The sequence below is a fragment of the Pteropus medius genome, unplaced genomic scaffold, assembly GCF_902729225.1.
Source record: "Pteropus medius unplaced genomic scaffold, Ma_sr-lr_union100, whole genome shotgun sequence".
NCBI lineage: Eukaryota > Metazoa > Chordata > Mammalia > Chiroptera > Pteropodidae > Pteropus > Pteropus medius.
In genome coordinates, this window is record NW_024351732.1 from 1,253,910 (window position 1) to 1,273,527 (window position 19,618).

General features: G+C 50.6%; 1 protein-coding gene across 1 annotated transcript; it reads left to right on the forward strand.

Annotated features, from left to right (window-relative positions):
- The first annotated feature begins 1,978 nt into the window (after positions 1–1,978).
- On the forward strand, positions 1,979–19,317 carry MYCBPAP (MYCBP associated protein). The gene is made up of 19 exons (XM_039846315.1): positions 1,979–2,287; positions 7,505–7,632; positions 8,303–8,462; positions 8,605–8,708; positions 9,566–9,749; positions 10,001–10,116; positions 10,668–10,818; positions 11,092–11,207; positions 11,293–11,408; positions 11,902–12,013; positions 12,543–12,732; positions 13,209–13,396; positions 14,453–14,599; positions 15,090–15,500; positions 15,880–16,001; positions 16,661–16,776; positions 17,240–17,382; positions 17,513–17,683; positions 19,138–19,317. The coding sequence occupies exons 1-19, from the start codon at positions 2,215–2,217 to the stop codon at positions 19,237–19,239; spliced, it is 2,850 nt and encodes a 949-aa protein (XP_039702249.1). The 5' UTR covers positions 1,979–2,214; the 3' UTR covers positions 19,240–19,317.
- Positions 19,318–19,618: the final 301 nt, after the last annotated feature.

The window sequence follows — 19,618 nt, forward strand, 5'->3', positions numbered from 1 at the left end:
AGGCTGGTAGCTAAGCCCCGCCAGGTTGTGTGTCTGCCTAACCAAGTGCCTCTCCCACTCCCTCCTTCCCTCGTCTTTTAACCTCCACTGAATCCTCCTTAAACATCCCCCAGGCCTCTGTCCTGCCCCAGCCAGGTTTCCCACAAGCTGTGCAACTTCCCAAAGGTAAACGCCCTCCTGAAGCTGGGCGAATGGATTGGAGTTTCATGAGTGTGTGTCTTCTGTTCTATCTGAGCTCCTAGAGGGCTAGAGAAAATATTTATTTTCCTCCATATCTTGCAGAGCTCCTGTGGCAGCCATGGTCATGAGTTGTTCCTATCTCCCTTCAAGAAAGACCTTACAGTTAGCTGACAGCCCCTGAGGAACATTTTCTGCCCCAGAGGTCCACATGGAGTTGGCCAAGACTTTGTCAGATCTGCAACATAGTCTGAGGCTCTCCCAACCCAGTCCTGCTTCTTTCCCTTTCATCTTTCATGGGCCTTACAGTGAGAGCCCCTAGTGCTCCTGACAAAAAGCCTCTTGCACTATTTCCACCATAGTGACTGTCTACAGTTCCCAGCCCGGTGTATCATAAGTGCTCAGTAAGTGTTCATGGAGTGAACTGAACTGGGGACTCCTTGGATGGTGGAAGGAGGTTGATGCTTGGGCCTCAGAGGGCAGGAGAGGAGGAGCTGCCCGTGGAGGATGTCTCAGTCGTAAGAGGAGTGAAGGTCTAGGGGAGCATTGGGAAGGAGCCATGCCTCCGGGAGATGCCCAGCAGTGGAGAACACACAGGGAGCACCAGGATTGGCCAGCCCTCCTGGTATCCTTCCTAGTTCCCTGTCTGGGGCAGACTGCAGCAAAGCTCAGAAATGGCCCAAGAGATAAGGCCTTGGACTTGGTAGAACCAGGTTCAAATTGTGTTCCTTGCTAGTCAGGTGACTTTACATGCTTCCACTCTCTGAAGCTCCATTTTTATCTGTAAAATGGGTACAGAGTGCACCTGCTCCCCCAACCCCAGCATAATTTTTGAGAATTGATTGAGAAGACATTACAGTTTATGGAGGGCACTATGTTGGGTGGTTTAAATGCAAACTCTCAGTTAATCTTTACAGTGGCCCTGTGTGGGCGGCATTATGACCTCCATTTTTTAAGTGAGAAAGCTGTGGCTCAGGTCACAGGACAAGCCCAAGCACACACAGCTAGCAAGGAGGCAGAGGTGGGATTGCAACTCAGTTGTGTCTGGCTCTAGAGTCCCTTCATTATTCCACATAGAGTGACCACTATAGGCTAAATTTTGGGTTGAGGTAGGAACAAGGGACAGGCTTCCCTGCCCTTAGGGAGTTTACATTGCCTGACGACAGTGAACATGGACAAACAAAATAATCCCAGAATGCGTTAGGACTCCGGAAAAATAAATGAACTGGGTGCAATTATAAAGTTGAGATAACAAAGGGGCTACTTTAAAGTGGGGAACAGGAGTCAAGGGCAATCTTTCAGTCCGAAGGCTGAAAGCAGCAGTATGAGAAGGCCCCAAGTCCTTGGGCAGGAGGGGAAGGAAGCTTGACCGGTTTAGGAATTAGTGGAAGACCAAAGCGGCTGCAGCGTGCGAGGGCGGGGGAGGTCAACAGGCCCATCCAGGTAAGGGACAGGCAGGGGGTCTTGGGAAATGAAATCCTCCGGAAGCCCTCCAGGGGTTTTCGGCGGGAGGTGAAAGGAAGGATCCTGTGGCGGCTATGTGAAAGGGCAGAGGGAAGGCAGGAGGTGGGGCGGTCAGGGCAGCCGGACGCACCCTCGCCTAGTGCGGGGAGGAGCGGGGCGGATCATGCAGCCCTCCCCCCACCCGCCCCCACCTCCCCCCACCTCCCCCCACCTCCCCGCTCTTCCCAGAGGCTTCGCTCCACCCACGCCCCTCCCGGCTGGTGACCTCACGGGAGTAGCCAGCACGGCCTGTGACGTCACGGTCGGGCCCCCGGGTATTTTCAGGGTTCGCACGAGGAAGGAGCGGCCCTTGGCGGGCCCGTTGGGGCGACCGTATGAAAAAAGTGGCTTCCAAGCAGTCTCCGCCCAAGTTGTTCGGTGGGTGCGCGCTCCGTCGCGGGGCGCTGGTTGCTATGGACGCAGCTGCGACCAATGGCGGGCGGACGCGCGCGGGGTCGCCTGGTGGGGTGACGCACGGCCAAGTTATCCTGGGTCCCCGCGACGTGGGGCCACGCTCTCGGTCCGGGCGGCACCATGAAGTCTCTAAAGAAGGAATCCCGCCTCAGAATACCAAGCAGATTCTTCGAGGCCGCAGAGAGCTTGAAAGGTCGGCACTAGCTGCCTTGGGAACTAAGGAGAACCTGACAGGGCCAGGGGTTCTTGGATAGGATTCACGACACAGGGCCTGGAGGATAGGGGTGACATCAGGATGGAGGTAAAGATCATGGAAGGATGGAGTACAGGGCAAGGTGTTCCCCATACCTTAGGGGTAATGGACAAAGTGGAGACCCCATAAGGAATGGGGCACAGGGCACTGGGGCCTTGAGGAAATAGGGAACTGACAGAGGCCTCAGGGATCAATTGTTGGGGAGATGGCCTTGGCCAGAAAGGCACAGGAGACCCCTACCTGGAACCATATCTTAGGATGGGACTCAGAAGGCAGGATCCCTCTGTAGGGGAGTGTGGTTGAGCCAGAAAGGAAAAGTTCAAGACTAGAAGGGCCAGGATATGAGGTGCTTGGGAAAAGAAATTCAGGAAAGAATGCAAGAAACATATTGAGGTGGTGAAACCAACAACCTTGGTGGGATTCTTTGGTGGGGTGAGGGAGTGGGGTTAGGGGTCACCTAAGTAAGAGTCCTGCTGGAAAAATCAGAAGAAATGCCTAACTTGGCTCATTCTGTTTCTACCTTTTCTTACCACATGCCCTTTCCAGCTAGGTGACACCTGTCCTGCTTTTTTAACCTGGAGACAGTCACTACACAAGACTGCTTCTTGGCCTCTGCAGCTACCCTCTGGTTGCACATGGGAGAGCCCTGGGGTGCCTGACAGCAGACTGACCCCACGGACGTGCTCCCATTTGCAGTTTACACTCTCTTCCATCTTTTTTTGCTGTTTCCATTTATTGAGGGCCTGCAGTGTGGGCACTGTGCTGGGCAATGAGGGTATTAGTATTAACTGTGTGATCTCAGCCCTCAAGAAATGCAGTTTGGTGAACTCCTGCAGGAGTAACCAGACAATATAAATGCTGTGATATAAGCTCCCATAGGCATTAAGGACTCAGAGCACCTGACCCAGGCCTTGGGTGGTAGATTTTGAGGGGAAGGTTTTCTGAAGAAGGTGACATCTGTGGCTCAGCAGAAAAAAACAGGCGAGGGGAGCAATTTGCTTCTTCAGGTCTAGGGAGCAGCAGCGTGAGCTGAGGCATGGAACTGTGAAAGTAATATGACCTTGGTGGCCAGGGCAGAGGTGGTGAGGGTGGAGGAAAGGGACAGGAGCCAGAGGGACCTGCACAGGTGGGCAGAGGTTTTCCAGGAAAGGGCTTGCGGTGCTAGGTCAGAAAGTGTGGGTGTGCCCTTGCAGGCCCTGGGGAGACCCAGCCCAGAGTCATGGGGAAAGCACAGTGTAAGCAGGGGGGCAGGCCTGGAGTCAAACTAACCGGAGCTTAGCTACTTTTCAGTATGGCTTTCTTTAATGCTTCTTTATAGTATGAAAGTCCGATTTAGACTGCACCGCCGAGATGCTGTTTCATGATATGCTTTTTAACAGTTAAGAAAGGGAGAAGATAGCTGGTCTCCTTTTCCAAGGGTAGTCAAGGGCTTTCCTAGCTATCTCTCACCTAGCTTCTGGAGATCTTAATCAGACTTAAGCAAATCAAGGAAAGATTTTTCACTGCATATTTATTTTTAGTAAGGGGAAATTGGGTTTATTAAATAGCCCTTGAGTTAAGAACGTGCGCCAGGGTGAGGAGTTAAAAAAAATCAGTGTTTAATTTAGTTTTGCATGCGGGATACCTTTCTCCCCCTAAATATCTCAGGGGAAGCCTCTAATGTTGTAGGGCACTACTTCCCCCCTCCCCACTATAATACAGCTAATCAACAAATATAATCTTTTAATCTTGTGCTGTGTTTCTCCAAGGTCTCTGAATTATAAGCAAAAAGGCAAGCAAATATTGTGACCGTAAACCTATTTAGAGATCCCAACCCTTTTGACTCCCAGGTCTTATTGCTAAGAAATGTGGGAGACTCCCTCCCAGCAGTACCAGATCCCCCTCCTACATCAAGTAAAATAGCCCTGGTAGGAACAGCCCATCCCTGCATTCCCCCAACGCTACCCTGAGGTCAGAATTTCCTGAAGACTTTAATCAACACAAAAAAGAATAACATTTAAATAAAGCGAGGAGCAGAACAAGAGAGTCCAGGTTTCTTGTCCCTCTATAGCTGTCTTCTCTCCCCAACCCCCTCCCCACCCTACCCCACCTGAATACCTTGCTTCTAGTTGCCTGACTTAATTCCAGCAGAGGTGTCACCTGACTGCCCCATACAAGGGGGCTGGTCTCTGACCACCTTGCAGCTGTCAAGATTAGGGGAGAAATGCCGGCCGGCCGTGTGCTCACCAGGAGCCCCACTCAGCTTGGGTTTTCAGACCAAAGAACAGGAAATAGCTGGGCCTCTGCAGGCTCAGTAGTGAGATACACTTTGACCCTGTAGAGTCTTCATGAAGGTCCTGAAGTGACCCTCGTGAGATTATCCTTCCTCCCTGGTCTCCCCAACTTGCCTCTGCCCCTCCAGTCCACCTGGCTTACCCTGACTGGATGAATCACTCTGAAATGCTTTCATTTCACTCTCCTGGACCAAACCTTCTTCCTGCCGACAGAGGAAGATCAGATGCTTCAGCTTTACTTTACAAAGCCCTGGTTTTCCTCTTATCCCCAATATCGCCCCCACCTCCCCAACAAGCCTTCTGTGACACCATGCCTCACATACGTCATGCTCAGCCCTGCTTCCACCTTTGCTCCAGCGGTGACCCCACCTGGAACACCTCTGTCTGCTGCTCCGTCTGTGCAAAGTCTTCCTGTCCTCCAAGGCCTAATGGCCTGTGAAGCTGCCTCTGACCCCTGCAACTGCTCTTCTGAACCTTTGGTTAGAGCCCTAAACTGTATAATCCACATCCATCTGCTCCTGCTTTGATGTGTAACCAAACCCATTGCCTGTTCCACTAATTTTAGGCTCTTATGTTATAATTGGTGTATGTTAATGTCTGCTGCATTTTTCAATTCCTCAGGAGAAAGAGCCATATCTTAACCTTTTATACCATTTTCTCTGTAGTTTATAGCACATAGAAGATGCTTGGTAAATTTAGGTAAATTCAAATCATCTAGGGTGATTCGAAGTTTAAAATGTACATATCATTTTTGTGAATATTATATTAACTCTGGAACACACCATTCCCTGACTGTATATTAAGATGACCTTCTCAAAAAAACCTCAGACCAGAGTTTCAGTATTTCAGAAATCTTCAGCAATGTTGAAAGTTTATAAATTCACCGTGGTAATTATACACCCATAAGTAAAAAGCTCAGACCTGGAGATGTTTAATCCCTTGAGAAGATGTAGAAGCAGCCAAGGCGATGGGCAGAGGGAGAAGATATCCTAGAAAATAGAAATAATACAAAAATGTTTATAAAGGCAGACTTTCAACTGATACCAATTGTCTCTTGGGCTGCCACCAGTTTTAGTGACTGTAGAAATCAAAACCTAAGGCTGCATGTCCATGCGTGGCAATGGATGGGACCAGAGCCATGCGGTTAAGTTGATGATGCTCCTGAGTTTCCACTGACCCCATCGCTGAGGAGATGGACTCTGGCCCATAGGCGGAATTTAGAGTTATGTTTGGAATGATTCTGGCTTAGGCTTGTTTGTTTTTTTATTTTGTTTCGTTTTGCCACCAATTATGTGGGTATTTCCTAAAAAAAAAAAAAAAAAAGAGTTTGATTTGGGTAACCAAAACACTTGCTTTGATGTTCTGGTGATACTGCTTCTGCAAAATTAGAGTGCTGTGAGACGCAGTGGACAAAACCAAGTTCTGTTTTAAAGTTCCTGAAGTCAGGACTCAAAGTTTTCTTTTGATTATTTTCTGTAGGGCCTTACATCAGACCATTCTAAACCAGAGGGCAGCAGACAGGAGTCTACTAGCCAGAGAAATGAGATGCATTTGAAACTGTTAACCCACCTCTGGAAGGAAGGCAGAGAGTGTTTCCTCATTGGAGAATGACTCGCTTCTGCACAATGAGTTCTCAATGCCATGCTCTGGCATGGCGCATGAGAGAAATAGGCTCAGATCTCTCCACTTCTCTTCCAGTTCCATAAGCCATTGTCGTCAACCAGTGTTATTACTGTAGTAGACTCCTCAGTGATCGCGCCCCCTAATCCATTCCTTGCCATGAGATGGCCCATGGCGTGAAGATTGAAGTCCTTTACATGGCTCACTAAGCTCTTTGTGATATGGCTCCAACTTCTTTTTTCAGGCACTGCTTTCTACCTCACACCTCACTACACTCCAGCTATTTTAAAAACTCATACTTTGAGTTCTAGGAGTGTGCACCATCCTCTTTTGCCTCTAGGCCTCTTCACGCTACTCCTGTTCCCCAAGCCCTTTCCCTTGTCTATGTTCTCTCCATTCTTCAGCTCTCAGTTTAAACATCATGTCCTTAGAGAGCTTTCCCTGACTAGCCCACACACTGGGCTAGGCCCCCCAGCCTGGCTGCTCCCATAGTAACCCTAGTTCAGCCTGACAGCCTTGTCACCCATGGGTGTGTGCTCTTTGAAGCCTGAATCTCTTGCTTTATGTCCCCAGAGCCTAGCACAGTGCCTGGCACATAGAAGATACTTAAATAGTATTTATTTAATGAAAGAACATGAAATAAATGGTCAGCTGTGAATGTTCTGCTTCCCTCCAGAGCATCTGTATTTTAAGCAGTGTCTTAAAAAACCTGATGCCTTCACCCAGAAGAATGGATGAGTGCCAGCAATGGAGAAAGCTGAGGAAGCATCTAGTCCAGGCGTCCCAACCTATTGACATTAGAAACACCTAGGAAGTTTAAAAAATACGATTCCCCAGGCCCTGACTCCACGCAGGAGCCAGAAAGCTATAATTGTAAAACTCCCCAGAACACTCTGAGGCAGACATTTGAATACTATTTGAGAACCACTGATTTAGTCCAGCTCCCTCTTTTTACAGAAGGGAAGACTAAGGCCGAGAGGTTAAGTGATATATCCAAGGTCGTTCAGCTTATAAGTAGCACAGCCTGGAATGGAATATCTTCTGATCTCAATTCTGGCTACCTTCAGTTGCTGTGGTGGGCCAAGGGCAACGGTAGGGGGAACTTTGAAGAGAGAACTCCTGTCACCCCAATCAAGTACTGCCCAGGCCACCTTGGCAGCCTCTACTGACCATCCAGTTGGCCAGCTCTTCCCCTGCCCGCCCCTGACCATGGAGTCAAATAAATACATACATATAGCACTTGTAATCTTCTGCTTCTCTTTAGAAAAGAAGCGGGCAAAGGTATCTGAACAGCCCACACCCCCCATTCAGGAAGAAACTGAGCCTGTTAGCAATGTCCTACAAGGAGACGACATTCTTGCCTTAGCCATTAAGAAGGAAGACTTGAAGAAGGTAAGGATGAAGTCCAGGAATCCCTTCCTGCAGGAGTTTTTCTCTCCCAGCCTGTGTGGTCTCGAACATCAACCATGTCCACCATCTCTACTCATAGGGAGTGTCTAATTCCATAGAAATTCCTAACTTCAGCTTCAGCTGAAGTTAGGAAGACACTATAAGGATACAAAGGTGCCTCGAGGAATCCAAAGGCAAGAATGTGTCTGGCCAGAGAACCCAAAACACGGTTCTTTTCACTTTTGCATCTAAAGGAATTTATGGTTTGTTTTAACATTCCTGAGATTTAGAACCACAGAGGAGTGAGATGATGAGGCATCTTGCTTCCCATGGAGGCAAGAGCCATCATCCCTATTTCACAGAAGGGAAAATGAGTTTAAGAAGCAAAGTTACAGATGTGGATAAAGCTGCTAAACCCTAACCCCATGCCTTACCTGGAAGAGTTAGCCACTTCTCACCTAAACTGTCTGGAGGTATGTTATTTTTTTTCCTTCCAGGACGTTATTACGTCTCATGTCTCTTGCATGGGCATTTCCTCATCAGAACATATGGACAGAGCTGGAAAAACAAATTTGTCAGCCTTCAGGAATTCCACGAAGAATTAGGACAGAGGAGATGGGTGGTGTTTTTCCTCCTCCTGATCTCTGGAATTCTCTCTTTTGTTTCTTTTTAGCAACACATTCCTCGCTTTACTGAAACAGAAGATAAACCTGTCATTACCCAGAAATTTATCATCCGTAAACCCAAACCCAAGGATCCTAGGAGAAAGGTCTGCCACTTAGTAGCACATCCTGCTACTCCAGATGCAACCACAAAGCCCCTGGACTACTCTGGTATGCCCAGCTTTGGCCCGGGTCTCTGAATTCATGGATCGGCCTTGAAAGAAAGCGGGGTCTCCATCAGAAAGTAGCCCCCTTGAATTGTTTACATCGGCTAGCTCCAGCTTGTTTTTCTCGCTCCTCTTTTGCCCACCAGGTCCGGGTGACTATTTCCATGGTAGCGACCAGATCCTGTCCCACCACATCTTGGGGAGTCTCCAGGACTTTAAGAGAATTGCAGTTGCTCGAGGGAACACCCAGGTTTGTTTGCACGGAGCTGCCGGGACAAGAGAGGTCACTGGTCATTTCATTCTCACACTTGGCAGAGTCAAGCAGGCCCCGGGTTAAAAAGACAGTCCAGTCTCTGGGCCCCAGAGTCTGAAGTGATAAGTGACCTTCCCCCTGAAATAGTGAAGCCAACTTAAGTTAGCTTCAGCTGAAGTTAGGAAGTCACTATAAGGATACAAAGGTGCCTCGAGGAATCCAAAGGCAAGAATGTGTCTGGCCAGAGAACCCAAAAAGGCATCGGGGCTCCGGGCCCACGCTCCCTCGCTGCCCTCTGCTCCTCTGTGCACCGGCTGCATTTTCCCTTCTCCAAAGATTGGCCTTTTCTCCTCCTATGTCCACATGCTGGAGCCCAGCTCCTGGGGCCACATGAATAGTCGGCCTGTCTTACTGTCTTTCCCATCCTGCAATGCTGCTCGCTCGCTCTCTCTCTCTCTCTCTCTCTCTCTCTCTCTCTCTCTTTGCTTCTCTGGTTCCAGGCAAAGACTCTCTGATTGGTCAGGTGCTAAGAGGCCTGGAGTCACATAAAAATGTCTCCATCATCCTGCCAGTGAAGGTGTCAATTAACAACAGTTGTAAGGAGAACAGACTCATGGAAAGATTTTGACCACAATCTTAGAATAGAGGTCCCCATTCTGGGGGAGAGGGGTCTGATTAGTTTCCCAGGCAGTCTGGTTCTGTGATTTTTCCGCCACTCACTACCTTTGGGTCCTGAAGAGGAAGGATCTTCAACAGAGTAGGAGGACATCAGGGATTTAGGCCTGAAGAAATCTCTGCTCTGCCCGTTTAGTGTCTTCTTGCCACCCTCCACACACATATGCTGTACTTTTCAGTTAGCCGAGCTGATACACACCCCGCCCTGTCTGATGAACTTCATCTCAGCTACAGAAGAGCAGAAGCAGAAATCCCCAGAAGAAGAGAAGGCACAGCCCTGGTCCCCACCTCCTCAGCACAACTTTCTGAAAAACTGGCAGCGCAACCTAACCCTGCGGAAGAGACAGCAGGAAGCTCTCAGTGGTGAGCAGGTGTATGGGACTCCCACCGTACCTCATCCGACATCCAGGCTCTGCTGCTGTTTGTTTTCTCTCCCTCCACCTGTCCAGAGCCTGGATTTAGGCTGAACATATTTGTGCCATTCACTACCAGTGCTTCTTGCTCTTAGTGGGTTCTGAAATTAGCCCAGGGATGAGGCTGACCAGTGCCTAGTGCTGAGTTTGTTTGTTCTGATTTGGTAAAGGGGCTGCATTCTTGGCTCTCTCTTTCTCTAGAACGCCTGAAGAAGCCTGTCAGCCAGCTGCTGATGCACATCGGGGAGACCTACAGACAGATCCAGGAGGAACGGGAGCTCATTGACCGAACACTTCCAACACAGCATGATGGGAAGGTGAGGACAGCATTCCCAGGTGCCCTATGAGGAGGGGGTCTGGACACAGGGATGTCTGCCTCAGTTTGCACAGTTGGGGACAAGACAAATCTATCCATCGCAAAGCATTGTTAAGCCCTCAAGCCCTTTACTAAATTATATTATTGGTCCTATTATTGGTCCTATTAACAGAGACTGGTCAGTTAAGTAATTTAGCCTATGGTGGTCACTGGTAGTTAATCTGAGGAGAAAGATAGCACAGGCACTGTGTTATTACAATAGTCTTAGTGTTCTCTCCTAAAAGCTAAGCTCATGCTTTTGGATGACCCAGGGCACCGTGTTGTATCTGGTATGTTAGCACAGCACCTCCATCACCCACACTGTCTGTCTGAGACTGGGTAAAGGCTACAACAGGGTATCCTGAAAACAAGAAAGTGGGGGCTTCGTCCTTGGCAGCAACGAATCCCCCAGAGCAAGCATCTGTAGCCTGCGGTGCTCTTGTCTCCCGGGCCCCCTGTCAGCCTCTCTCCAAGGTGTCCAGGTGATCTGACTCATCTGCCCTTCCTTGCCAGTGCTGTGAGGAGACCAGAGGGTTCTGGAGTCGGCTGGAATACTTGGGAGATGAAATGACGGGTCTGGTAATGACGAAGACGAAAACTCAGCGTGGCCTTCTGGAACCAATCACTCATGTCAGGAAGCCGCACTCTATCCAGGCAGAGATGGGTGAGGAGCGGGGCAGCTTGTAACTGATGTGGATGTGGGACAGCACGGCCCTGGTGGGAGACTGACCTGGGTTCAGGTCCCATAGCCCTGTGGAGGTCCGGTTTCCTCTTCAGTGAGACAGTTACAGAAGAGGTGCAGCCCAGCTGCACAGGGCAGCTGTATTTTCCCCTTTCCCAGAAATGGTGCTGAGATGAGTATATTCAGAGCCATTTAGGTTGAGTGGGGAAGGGGCATGGCAGCAGCCTGTGCTGAGGGTCCTTGACCCTGCTCTAGGATTGTTGGACCAGAAGGACGCTTGGTACCGCTACACCTGGGATCGGAGTCTGTTTCTGATCTACCGACGCAAGGAGCTGCAGAGCATCATGGCAGAGCTGGATTTTAGCCAGCAGGTTGGTAATGCCTCCGTGCCCAATCTGAAGCCCCTTAGGGTGGCGCTCATCTTCAGCTAATCTTTCCTTTCTTGGTTTCTGTAAGGATATTGATGGCCTGGAGGTGGTGGGCAGAGGGCAACCTTTCTCAGCTGTTATAGTGGAAGACTTTCCAGGGTTTGAAAGGAGCCAGAAAAGTTCTTCTGGAGACACGATAAGCTTGTGAGTTGGACCTGGACCCTCGGGAGAAAGATTGGAAGGTGGGGCTCCCCCCAGTGCCCACAGTATTAAAGGCAGGCATCCCTCCCTGAAATCAGGATGCCTCCATCACAACCTCTCGCTAGTGACTGCCACCCCCTTTTCTAGCCCATTCCAAAACATGTGCCAGCTTCTCTCTGGACATCTGTTCCCTCCCAGCAACCAACTCCTAATGGGGGTCTCCCAGACAGTCCTTCGCTGGGTAAGTGGGGCCTCTCCAGACTTTCCCAGGGCTGCGTACACTGAGTGGCTCTACAAGAAGAGTCTGTGTATGTCCAAGACTCTTCCACCTACAGGAATAGAGCAGGACAAAGCTGAGCTCAAGTGGAGCTGATGATATTCCATTGGGGGGCAGAGCCAGGCACCTCTCCAGACTTGCTGACAACCATTTCTGTGGCTCCATGTGGCGAGACTGTGGCAGCCTCAGAAAAAAATATGTCATTGATTTTTATTACAGAGACTTATTGACCGATTACCCTGATACAGTTCCCATGCCTATTCTTGGCCCTTCTTTGCTCTTCTGTGGGAAGCCAGCTTGCTGGATCAGAAGCAGTAACCCACAGGACAAGGTAAGCCTGCCTTTACCCTCACCCACCTGCTGGATGGGTGTCCCTCGGGTGCAGTCCCAAGGTGACTGTGGCAGTCACAAGGAGCTTGCAGTCTCCTATCTGGTCATGCATTCAGCATGTCTGAAAATGGTAACAGCAATGCTAACTTGAGCCAGAATAAAATCACAAGGCTGAAAAGAGAGTGTCACAAGCCACTCAGTTTGTACCTAGCCCCAATCATGTAAAAAGCAAATCTTCTCAAACAGGTGTGGCTTTAAGAAGGCTCTGAAATATTCTTCAGGTGCTAAGGAGCAGAAATGGTCATCAGATATAAAATCTGCTTTATCTCTTATTACGGTTGATGGCACCTCAGAGATAGCCACTATCGGGGTGTGACACCAATCTGTCTGAGAGCAGCCAGGCCCTGGAGGCCTGGGACATGAGACTTTCAGTGCCAAACCTGGAAAAGTCCTGGGCACACCAGGATGAGTTGGTCACCCTAGGCCAGGGCCTCCCCCAAGGACGTTTCTCATACTTCCTCCTTCCTCAGAAGCACATTGGAATTGCTGTCCGCTTGACCTTCGAAACTCTAGAAGGGCAGAAAACATCTTCAGAACTGACTGTGGTCAATAATGGCACAGTGGCCATTTTGTATGACTGGCGGCGGCGGTCCCAGCTGGACTCTTTCCAGGAGCTGAAGAGAAACAGGATGGAGCGGTTCTACTTTAACAATCGGGAAGGTACCTGGCAGAAGTGGCATTGCTCACAGCTCTCGTCCTTGATGTCTGAGAAGCCATGTCTAGCTAATGGCCAGCTCCACTTCCCTGCCTCGTTCCCCATCCACAGTTTCTTCTGTGGCATGTGTCATCTCCCAACTATTCATGTCTGTTGGGGGAAGGGTGGAACTCTTTAGAATACAGATAGGTGAGCTACCAGGGAGCAGAGGCATTCTAGGGGTTCAGTTACCTATAGGCACAGGCCTGAGGCTAAGACAACCAACTGTCCCTGTTTGCCTGGGACTTTCCTAGTTTTAGCACCATAAGTCTCACATCCTAAAAACACCTTAGTCCTGGACGAACCAGAGCAATTGGTTACCTTACCTGGGGCTCGGTTAAATGTATCTGCATGGGCTTAGGGCTCAGTTAACTTTAGACATGCAGGTTTGGGGCTCGGCCAGCTTCTCTTTATTGAAAACCTCCATCTCTATCCCTCTCAGGTGTGATTCTGCCTGGAGAAACTAAAACCTTTACCTTCTTCTTCAAATCTTTGAATGCTGGGATCTTCAGGGAATGTTGGGAGTTTGGAACCCACCCCACCCTGTTGGGAGGTGCTGTCCTGCAGGTCAATCTCTACGCAGTCTCCCTGGCCCAGGATATTTTTAGGAGTGAGAGGAAATTACTGGAGGTAAGAAACTCAGGATCTCGGCCCCTGTGGATACCAGATAGGTTACCCTGGTGAGCTTCCTGGCACTGCCTATAGAGATCTTGTTTCTGCCAGATACTCTTGCTCAACAGACACTTTTCAGAGCTTTGTGTTGGAAAAGATGGGTGGGCAGATGAGAGGAGGGGCAGCTTTGAGCTCCGCCATGCATGTCTCCCACCGCCAGAAAGAGATGAGACTAGGCCTTAAGATGCAGCCTGTGGGGAAGTATGTATTTGAGTACATATAATGAATGATGTCGTGTCCTGGTGCTGTATTTGTTCACTGCTGTCTGGTACCAACCAGTGGAGTTGCATTTAACTGGCAGGACTTCAAAACCAGGCAAAACTAGAGAGAACAATTTAACCAATAGGGTGGCACCCAGGAGTGAGTATGAGGTGGGAATTGGGGCTCTGCCCCTCGAGTCAGATCCAGACCCTGGCTACCTGGTGCTGTGCTCTGTGTGACTCTGTGGAAAGCCATGCTTTTTTATTCACTAGCCAGAGCTACTTCAGCTGGAGTTCAACCTGTGCTAATCAGAGGTAGTTTGGACAAATGCCATATCTGCTTTACTTGTGACCATAGGCCTGACCTCTCTGTGGAGATGCTGTTCCCCTGTTTCTGTGATACTGACTGTATGGCTAAGTCACATTCTCAGGCCCAAACCGTGTGGCCCCTGGCCCTTTTCCCTTCTTCCTAGTCTGTAGGAAATGCTGACTATGTGACCTCTTGGCCCTATGAAGGAGCAACTTTTCTAGAACTGGCCCTTCCTTGGGGTCCTTACAGCCTCTTTTAGGGAACAAAGATGTTTGGGGCAGACCCAGGGGGTTTTAGTCTAGGAATAGGGGTGTGTGTGTGTGTGTGTGTGTGTGTGTGTGTGTGTGTGAGAGAGACAGACAGGGCAAGAGACAGAGACAGAGACAATGGCAGGAACTCCACCCCTAGGAAGGCACAAAGTCCCCAGGGATCTGGCTCCCCTCCATGATGCAAATGAGTTTCGGAAGCCTGAGTTGCTGTCTGGTGCCAACTTTTCTTCCCCAGAAAAATCTGGCTTCCAAGGAAGCAGTCAGCATCGTGCAGAGCATGCTGCAGGAGGTGCTGAGGGGGATCCTGACCCCGGAACGTGCGCAGTCACCTGTGGATGCCTACCTCACGGAGGAGGACTTGTTCCACCACAGGAATCCTCGGGTACAGGCCCAGCACTGGCCCCTGTCCCTCTGGCTTGCCCTGGGTAAAAGGAATAGCAAAAACTTCCAATGTGCCAGAAGCTGTTCTGAGTGTCTTCCATGAGTAACTCATTTTCTCCTCACGGCAGCTCTGTGAGATGGGCACTATTTATATCCTCACTTTACATGGAGGAAACTGAGGCCCAGGGAGGTTAAGTAATTTGCCTAAGATAAGTAGATGCTTGGCAAGAACAGAGCTTCAGGAACTCCTTCATTCAAACCCAATCTTACTTTGGAAGCCTACAGGCAAAAAATGCTTTAAGTTGGAGATGCTCAGGTTGAAGGGGAAGTGGGGATTCCCGCTGGTCACAGCCTCTCCTGCTGGCTTCCTCCCTCCCTCCTTCATCAGTGCCCTCAAGGGAACAAACAGAGAAACCAGAGTAGGCTCACAGGCTCTGGGTGCCCCATGCCTGGCCTCCCCATCACGTGTCTTCCCTTGCACCTGCTAACAGCTGCATTACCAGCACCAAGTGGTACAAAACCTGCACAGACTGTGGCACCAGTACATGATCCTGCCCTCCAAGGCTGAGGAGGCCGGGCCAGGCGAGGAGGAGCACCTCAGCCCCAGGGCCCAGGCGGTCTATTTGGACAAGACAACGGTGAACGTTGAGTCTTCGGCGTACTTTAAGAACCCAGTCCTAGAATCCCAACTGCCTCGGCAGGAGCATATGGCCCTCGGGGACTCCCAAGATTCTTTCAGGTTCCAGAAGACTGGAGTGAGGGTCAGGAGTCCTCAGGGGAAGAGCATCATGGAGGAGATCCTGGTGGAGGGGAGCCCGGACCGGGAGAGCGCCAAGAGCCCCTGGGAGCTGGAGAGCCTTTCCCCTCTTGAGTGGAACCTCTGCATGGAAGACTTCAGAAAGGTGCTTGCCTGCCCCTGAAGGGATTGGGGAGAGTGGCCCTGGCCCAGCCCGGTGAGAGAGGGCCCCAGCAGTGCATCTTTTCCTCATGGGTGAAGAAATGAGGGCCCAGGGAAAGCAATTTCTTGGGTCATCTCTTTTTGTCTCAGGTGCGTAGGCCACTATGGTACAGGAGGGGCTCCCTCCCTGACCCTGGCAAACCCTGGAAAAGGGGCTCATGGGTACAGATTTCTGAGGGAGGTCCCAGGCTCCCACAGAAGGCACACCAGACAGATTCTCCATGGCCATATCCCCTCACCACACCACACACATCACTAGAGGACATAGGGACCTTTGGTGTCCTGGGCAGAACAGTTACTCATGGTACCTGTGACCCTGCCAGGCAGTGATGACACTCCCTGAGGAGAACCAGAGAGAAGATGCCCTCATCAGGCTCAATAAAGCAGCCCTGGAGCTCTGCCAGGAGCAGAGGCCATTGCAGTCCGACTTCCTGTACCAGATGTGGTAGGTGGCCCAGCAGGAGAGCCAGCCCCATCTCTTCTTGGTGGCTTCTGGCCAGGGGTTCTGAGCAGACAGTCCTAGGACTCAAGGGGGCTAAGCTTCGCTTGAGCTCAGGTTGCTAAAAGATGCTGCAAACATTCCATGCTTGGCACCTGCTGCAATGGCCCCTGAGCTGCGGTCACAGCAGAGTAAGCACCTACCCCTTTTTTCCTCTTTCCCTGTTCCTTCTCAGTGAGCAGAGGGATGAATAAGAGAAACCAGAGGGCAGCGAGAAGAGGTGCATATTCCATGAAAAGACTCGGTTGTCAGCCTTCCCATTGCCTATTTGGAACTTGCTTGGATAGGCCTGGGGGGATAGGTTGTGCCAGGCCTTTAGAAAACATACCAGGGAGCCTCATGCTGGAGATCTTGTGCAAGGTCCAGTTTCAAGCTTGGATAGGCCTGGGTGACTTTTTCTTGGCTGCCACCCAAAAGAAGCCAGATTCCCACCTGAGCGCTTGCACAGGTGCAGACAAGGATGCTGGCTGGATGGGGTTGTGGCGTTTCTATGGCAGTGCCTGGCCTGGCACCAGTGTCTTGGAAGGATCCAAGCTCTGCAGATTCCAGGGCAAATGAGGCGTGATGGCTTTTCTCCCTTTTCTCCAGTATGTCTTGCCCTCTAGTTTGCAGCTGTGGCGGGATGTGATTGACAGCATGGTGAGCCATTCCCTGTGGCTGAGGGCTCTGTTGGGCCTGCCTGAGAAGGAGACCATCTATTTGGACGTGCCAGAAGAGCAAGGTCAGACACTGTGCAGCCATGTCTCCACGTAGTCTTCCTTATACCTCTGCCCAGATAGCAGTGGAGACTCAACCTTTCACATCCTTCCGGTGGGAACCTCCATGAGGCTGATATATAGAGTAGGCCCTGCTACCGTTTTATCTGCTGCCAGGATTTGGGACCCAAAAGTGACCTTAGTGATCACCTTAGTTCAGTCCCCTCATCGTATAGGTGGAGTCTCGGAGAGGTTAAATGACTTGTCTGTGCCAGACTTAGGGGGGTGACAGAGCTGGGTCTAGAATCAGGCCTCTTGCCCCTGGCTCGCGGTCCCTACGAGATCACGAGATCACGTACCTGAGCCAAAGACTCTACTTAGTCCATGCGAATTCTCTCAGAACTGCTGACAGCGCTTTGCTCTTCCCAACTCCTCCCTGTGGGCTCAGCTAAGCCACAGGCCACATTGCCTTCTATTCACCTTCCTTAGATCAAAAATCACTTCCTGTCATGGAAATAAAGGTGACGTCCGCCAGAGTCGGCAAGGAGGACCGGAGAGGGGCAGCCCAGGAGAAGAAGCAGCTGGGAATCAAAGACAGAGAAGATAAAAAAGCCAAGCTGCCGGGGAAAGAGGCATGCTGGGACACGGTCCAGCCCGGGGTGGGCCGGGCAGGGCACCAGGGGCTGCAGAAGGCAGGCGGTCACTCCGGTGACCTCCCTCGGGAGCTATTGAAGGCTGTGTGTGTTTTATCTCTCCAAGCAGGACCGTTTAAACAGCAAGAAGCACAAGGCAAAGGACGACAAGAAACTCGTGAAGTCTTTCAGTCGGGACAGGTTTTCCTTGGAAGACCCTATCCCTGAAAGCACCACCCCTTTTCAGGAACCCATGGATCCCCTGGTCATGGAGAAATACACTCAGAGGCTGTACACACAGGTGAGGGCAGAGCCTGGGCACTCGGCCCTCCTCTCACCCCTACTTGCCCTGCACTCCCTCATTCATCCCACTTGTTCCACAAAGGATCGGCTCCTACCGCATTCACGATAGAAACAGAGCGGCCCTCGCGAAGGGCATCCCAGTGTGTGAGACAGACTTCGTGAATAAGTAACGCGTCGGGTATATTAGGCGATGAGCACTAAGGAAAAGAGAGACCAGAGCCACGGGGTCGGGGAAGGCCCAGGTAAGGCAGGTGGGCCTCATCGAGAAGGTGACATCAGAGACTTGAAGGGAGGTGAGGGGTGGCCATGTGGACCCCTGAGGAAGAGTGCCCTAGGGCGAGGGAGCAACTGAGGCAGGAGAGGGAGTAGCCAGAACAGAGGGCAGAGAGACTACCGAGAGGGAATAGGCCATGTGTGGGGCTTCGTAGGCAATGTGAGGACTTGGGGTTTTTCTGAGTGAAACGAGAAGTCATAATCCCTGGTTTTGAATGGAGGGGTGACATGGTCTTGACTTGTGCTTTAGAAAATCACTCTGGCTGCCGTTTGGAAAATAGACTAGGGGAACAGAGCTGAAGCCCTTCCCTTTGTGCTGCTCCTGCTTCCACTCTGTGTTAGATGCATCTTGGCATCTAACACCATCTAACACCATGTGGAGTGGATTTCCAGCAAGTATAAGGATTTTGAAACACTGGAAAGACTTCATAATGATGAATTCCTAAGCAGTAGGTCCTTAGAAACTCACCCAGGTGTTGTGTTATCGTTGCTATTCGTTTTGGAGAGGAGGTCTAAGGGCGAGGCCAGTCTAGTGGTGAGGCTTTGTCTTCCTCTGGCGCGGACAGCTGGGCAGCTGGGATTACATCATGCATCGTGGTAACACTGGATCTCATTCGATTAGAAGCTTCATTGACTGCTGGTAACATCACTGAGATTTCTGAGGGTCAGTAGGGTCTCGAAAGTCATTATAGGGCTCTGAGGACTCATGCAGTGGACTCTTCTTTGGCTTCCTGAAGTTAAGAATCAACTTGCCAAGGTTTGTGTGGTCCAGCCCCATTGAAGGCACAGTCTTGGAGATATTTCAGTATGTGGATCTGTAATCTTACAGGAAGGAAAGTTGGCCTCCATGAGGCCAGAGTAGATTTGGGCCACCCCAAGGGGCTAAGTGGGCACTGCTCTCTGGCCTCCCTGGAATTGCCCCTTTAACCATGGTGGGCTCTAATGTCCCCATATGTCCTAGGGGCCAGTGCAGGATTACCTCCTCAGACTGGTTTGAAAAATAAAACGATTTGCAAAAACAAAAGTTCTACAGAAACTCTCACCACTTTGGTTTTATCCCCTTTCCAGCTGTTCTCTGTGGTGTAGATATGTCCACCCTTGTAGCACAATGGATGCTCCCTTGTGTAGGTACTTGCACAGAGCAAACCTTTGCCGGTGATGTTCATCCCATTCTTCCAGGTGTACGAGCTGCTGGACACCCTGGTGACTGACCTGATGGCCTTGGCTGACGAGCTCAGCCCCATAAAGAATGTCGAGGAGTCTTTCCGTCTTTGCACATAACTCGTGTGTCCAAGCAGCCTTCTGGGTAACTGGTTAACAAACAAATAAAGAACCTTCAGGTTCCTACCATTTCCATTATGACTAGTGTCTTGAATACCAGCTTTTGATGAGGTCAGCTCATAACCCAGGTCCCCCCATGTCCCACCTGCCCTCAGATCCCCCCCACCCACCACCCTGTCCCAGTTCCTAGAGTCATCTGGCAGGAGAGAGAAACACACTCGGGGAAGTGATGTATGGGATAATGAACTGAAGAGCAACTGGTACCAGGACGAGGAATGAATCAGGTGACAGAACCAATAGCATCACCCTTCACAGTTCCTGCCTTTGGCCTTCTTTGGCCCACACTTTCGGGGCCCTGCTTCCTGGAGCCAGGTCTTTT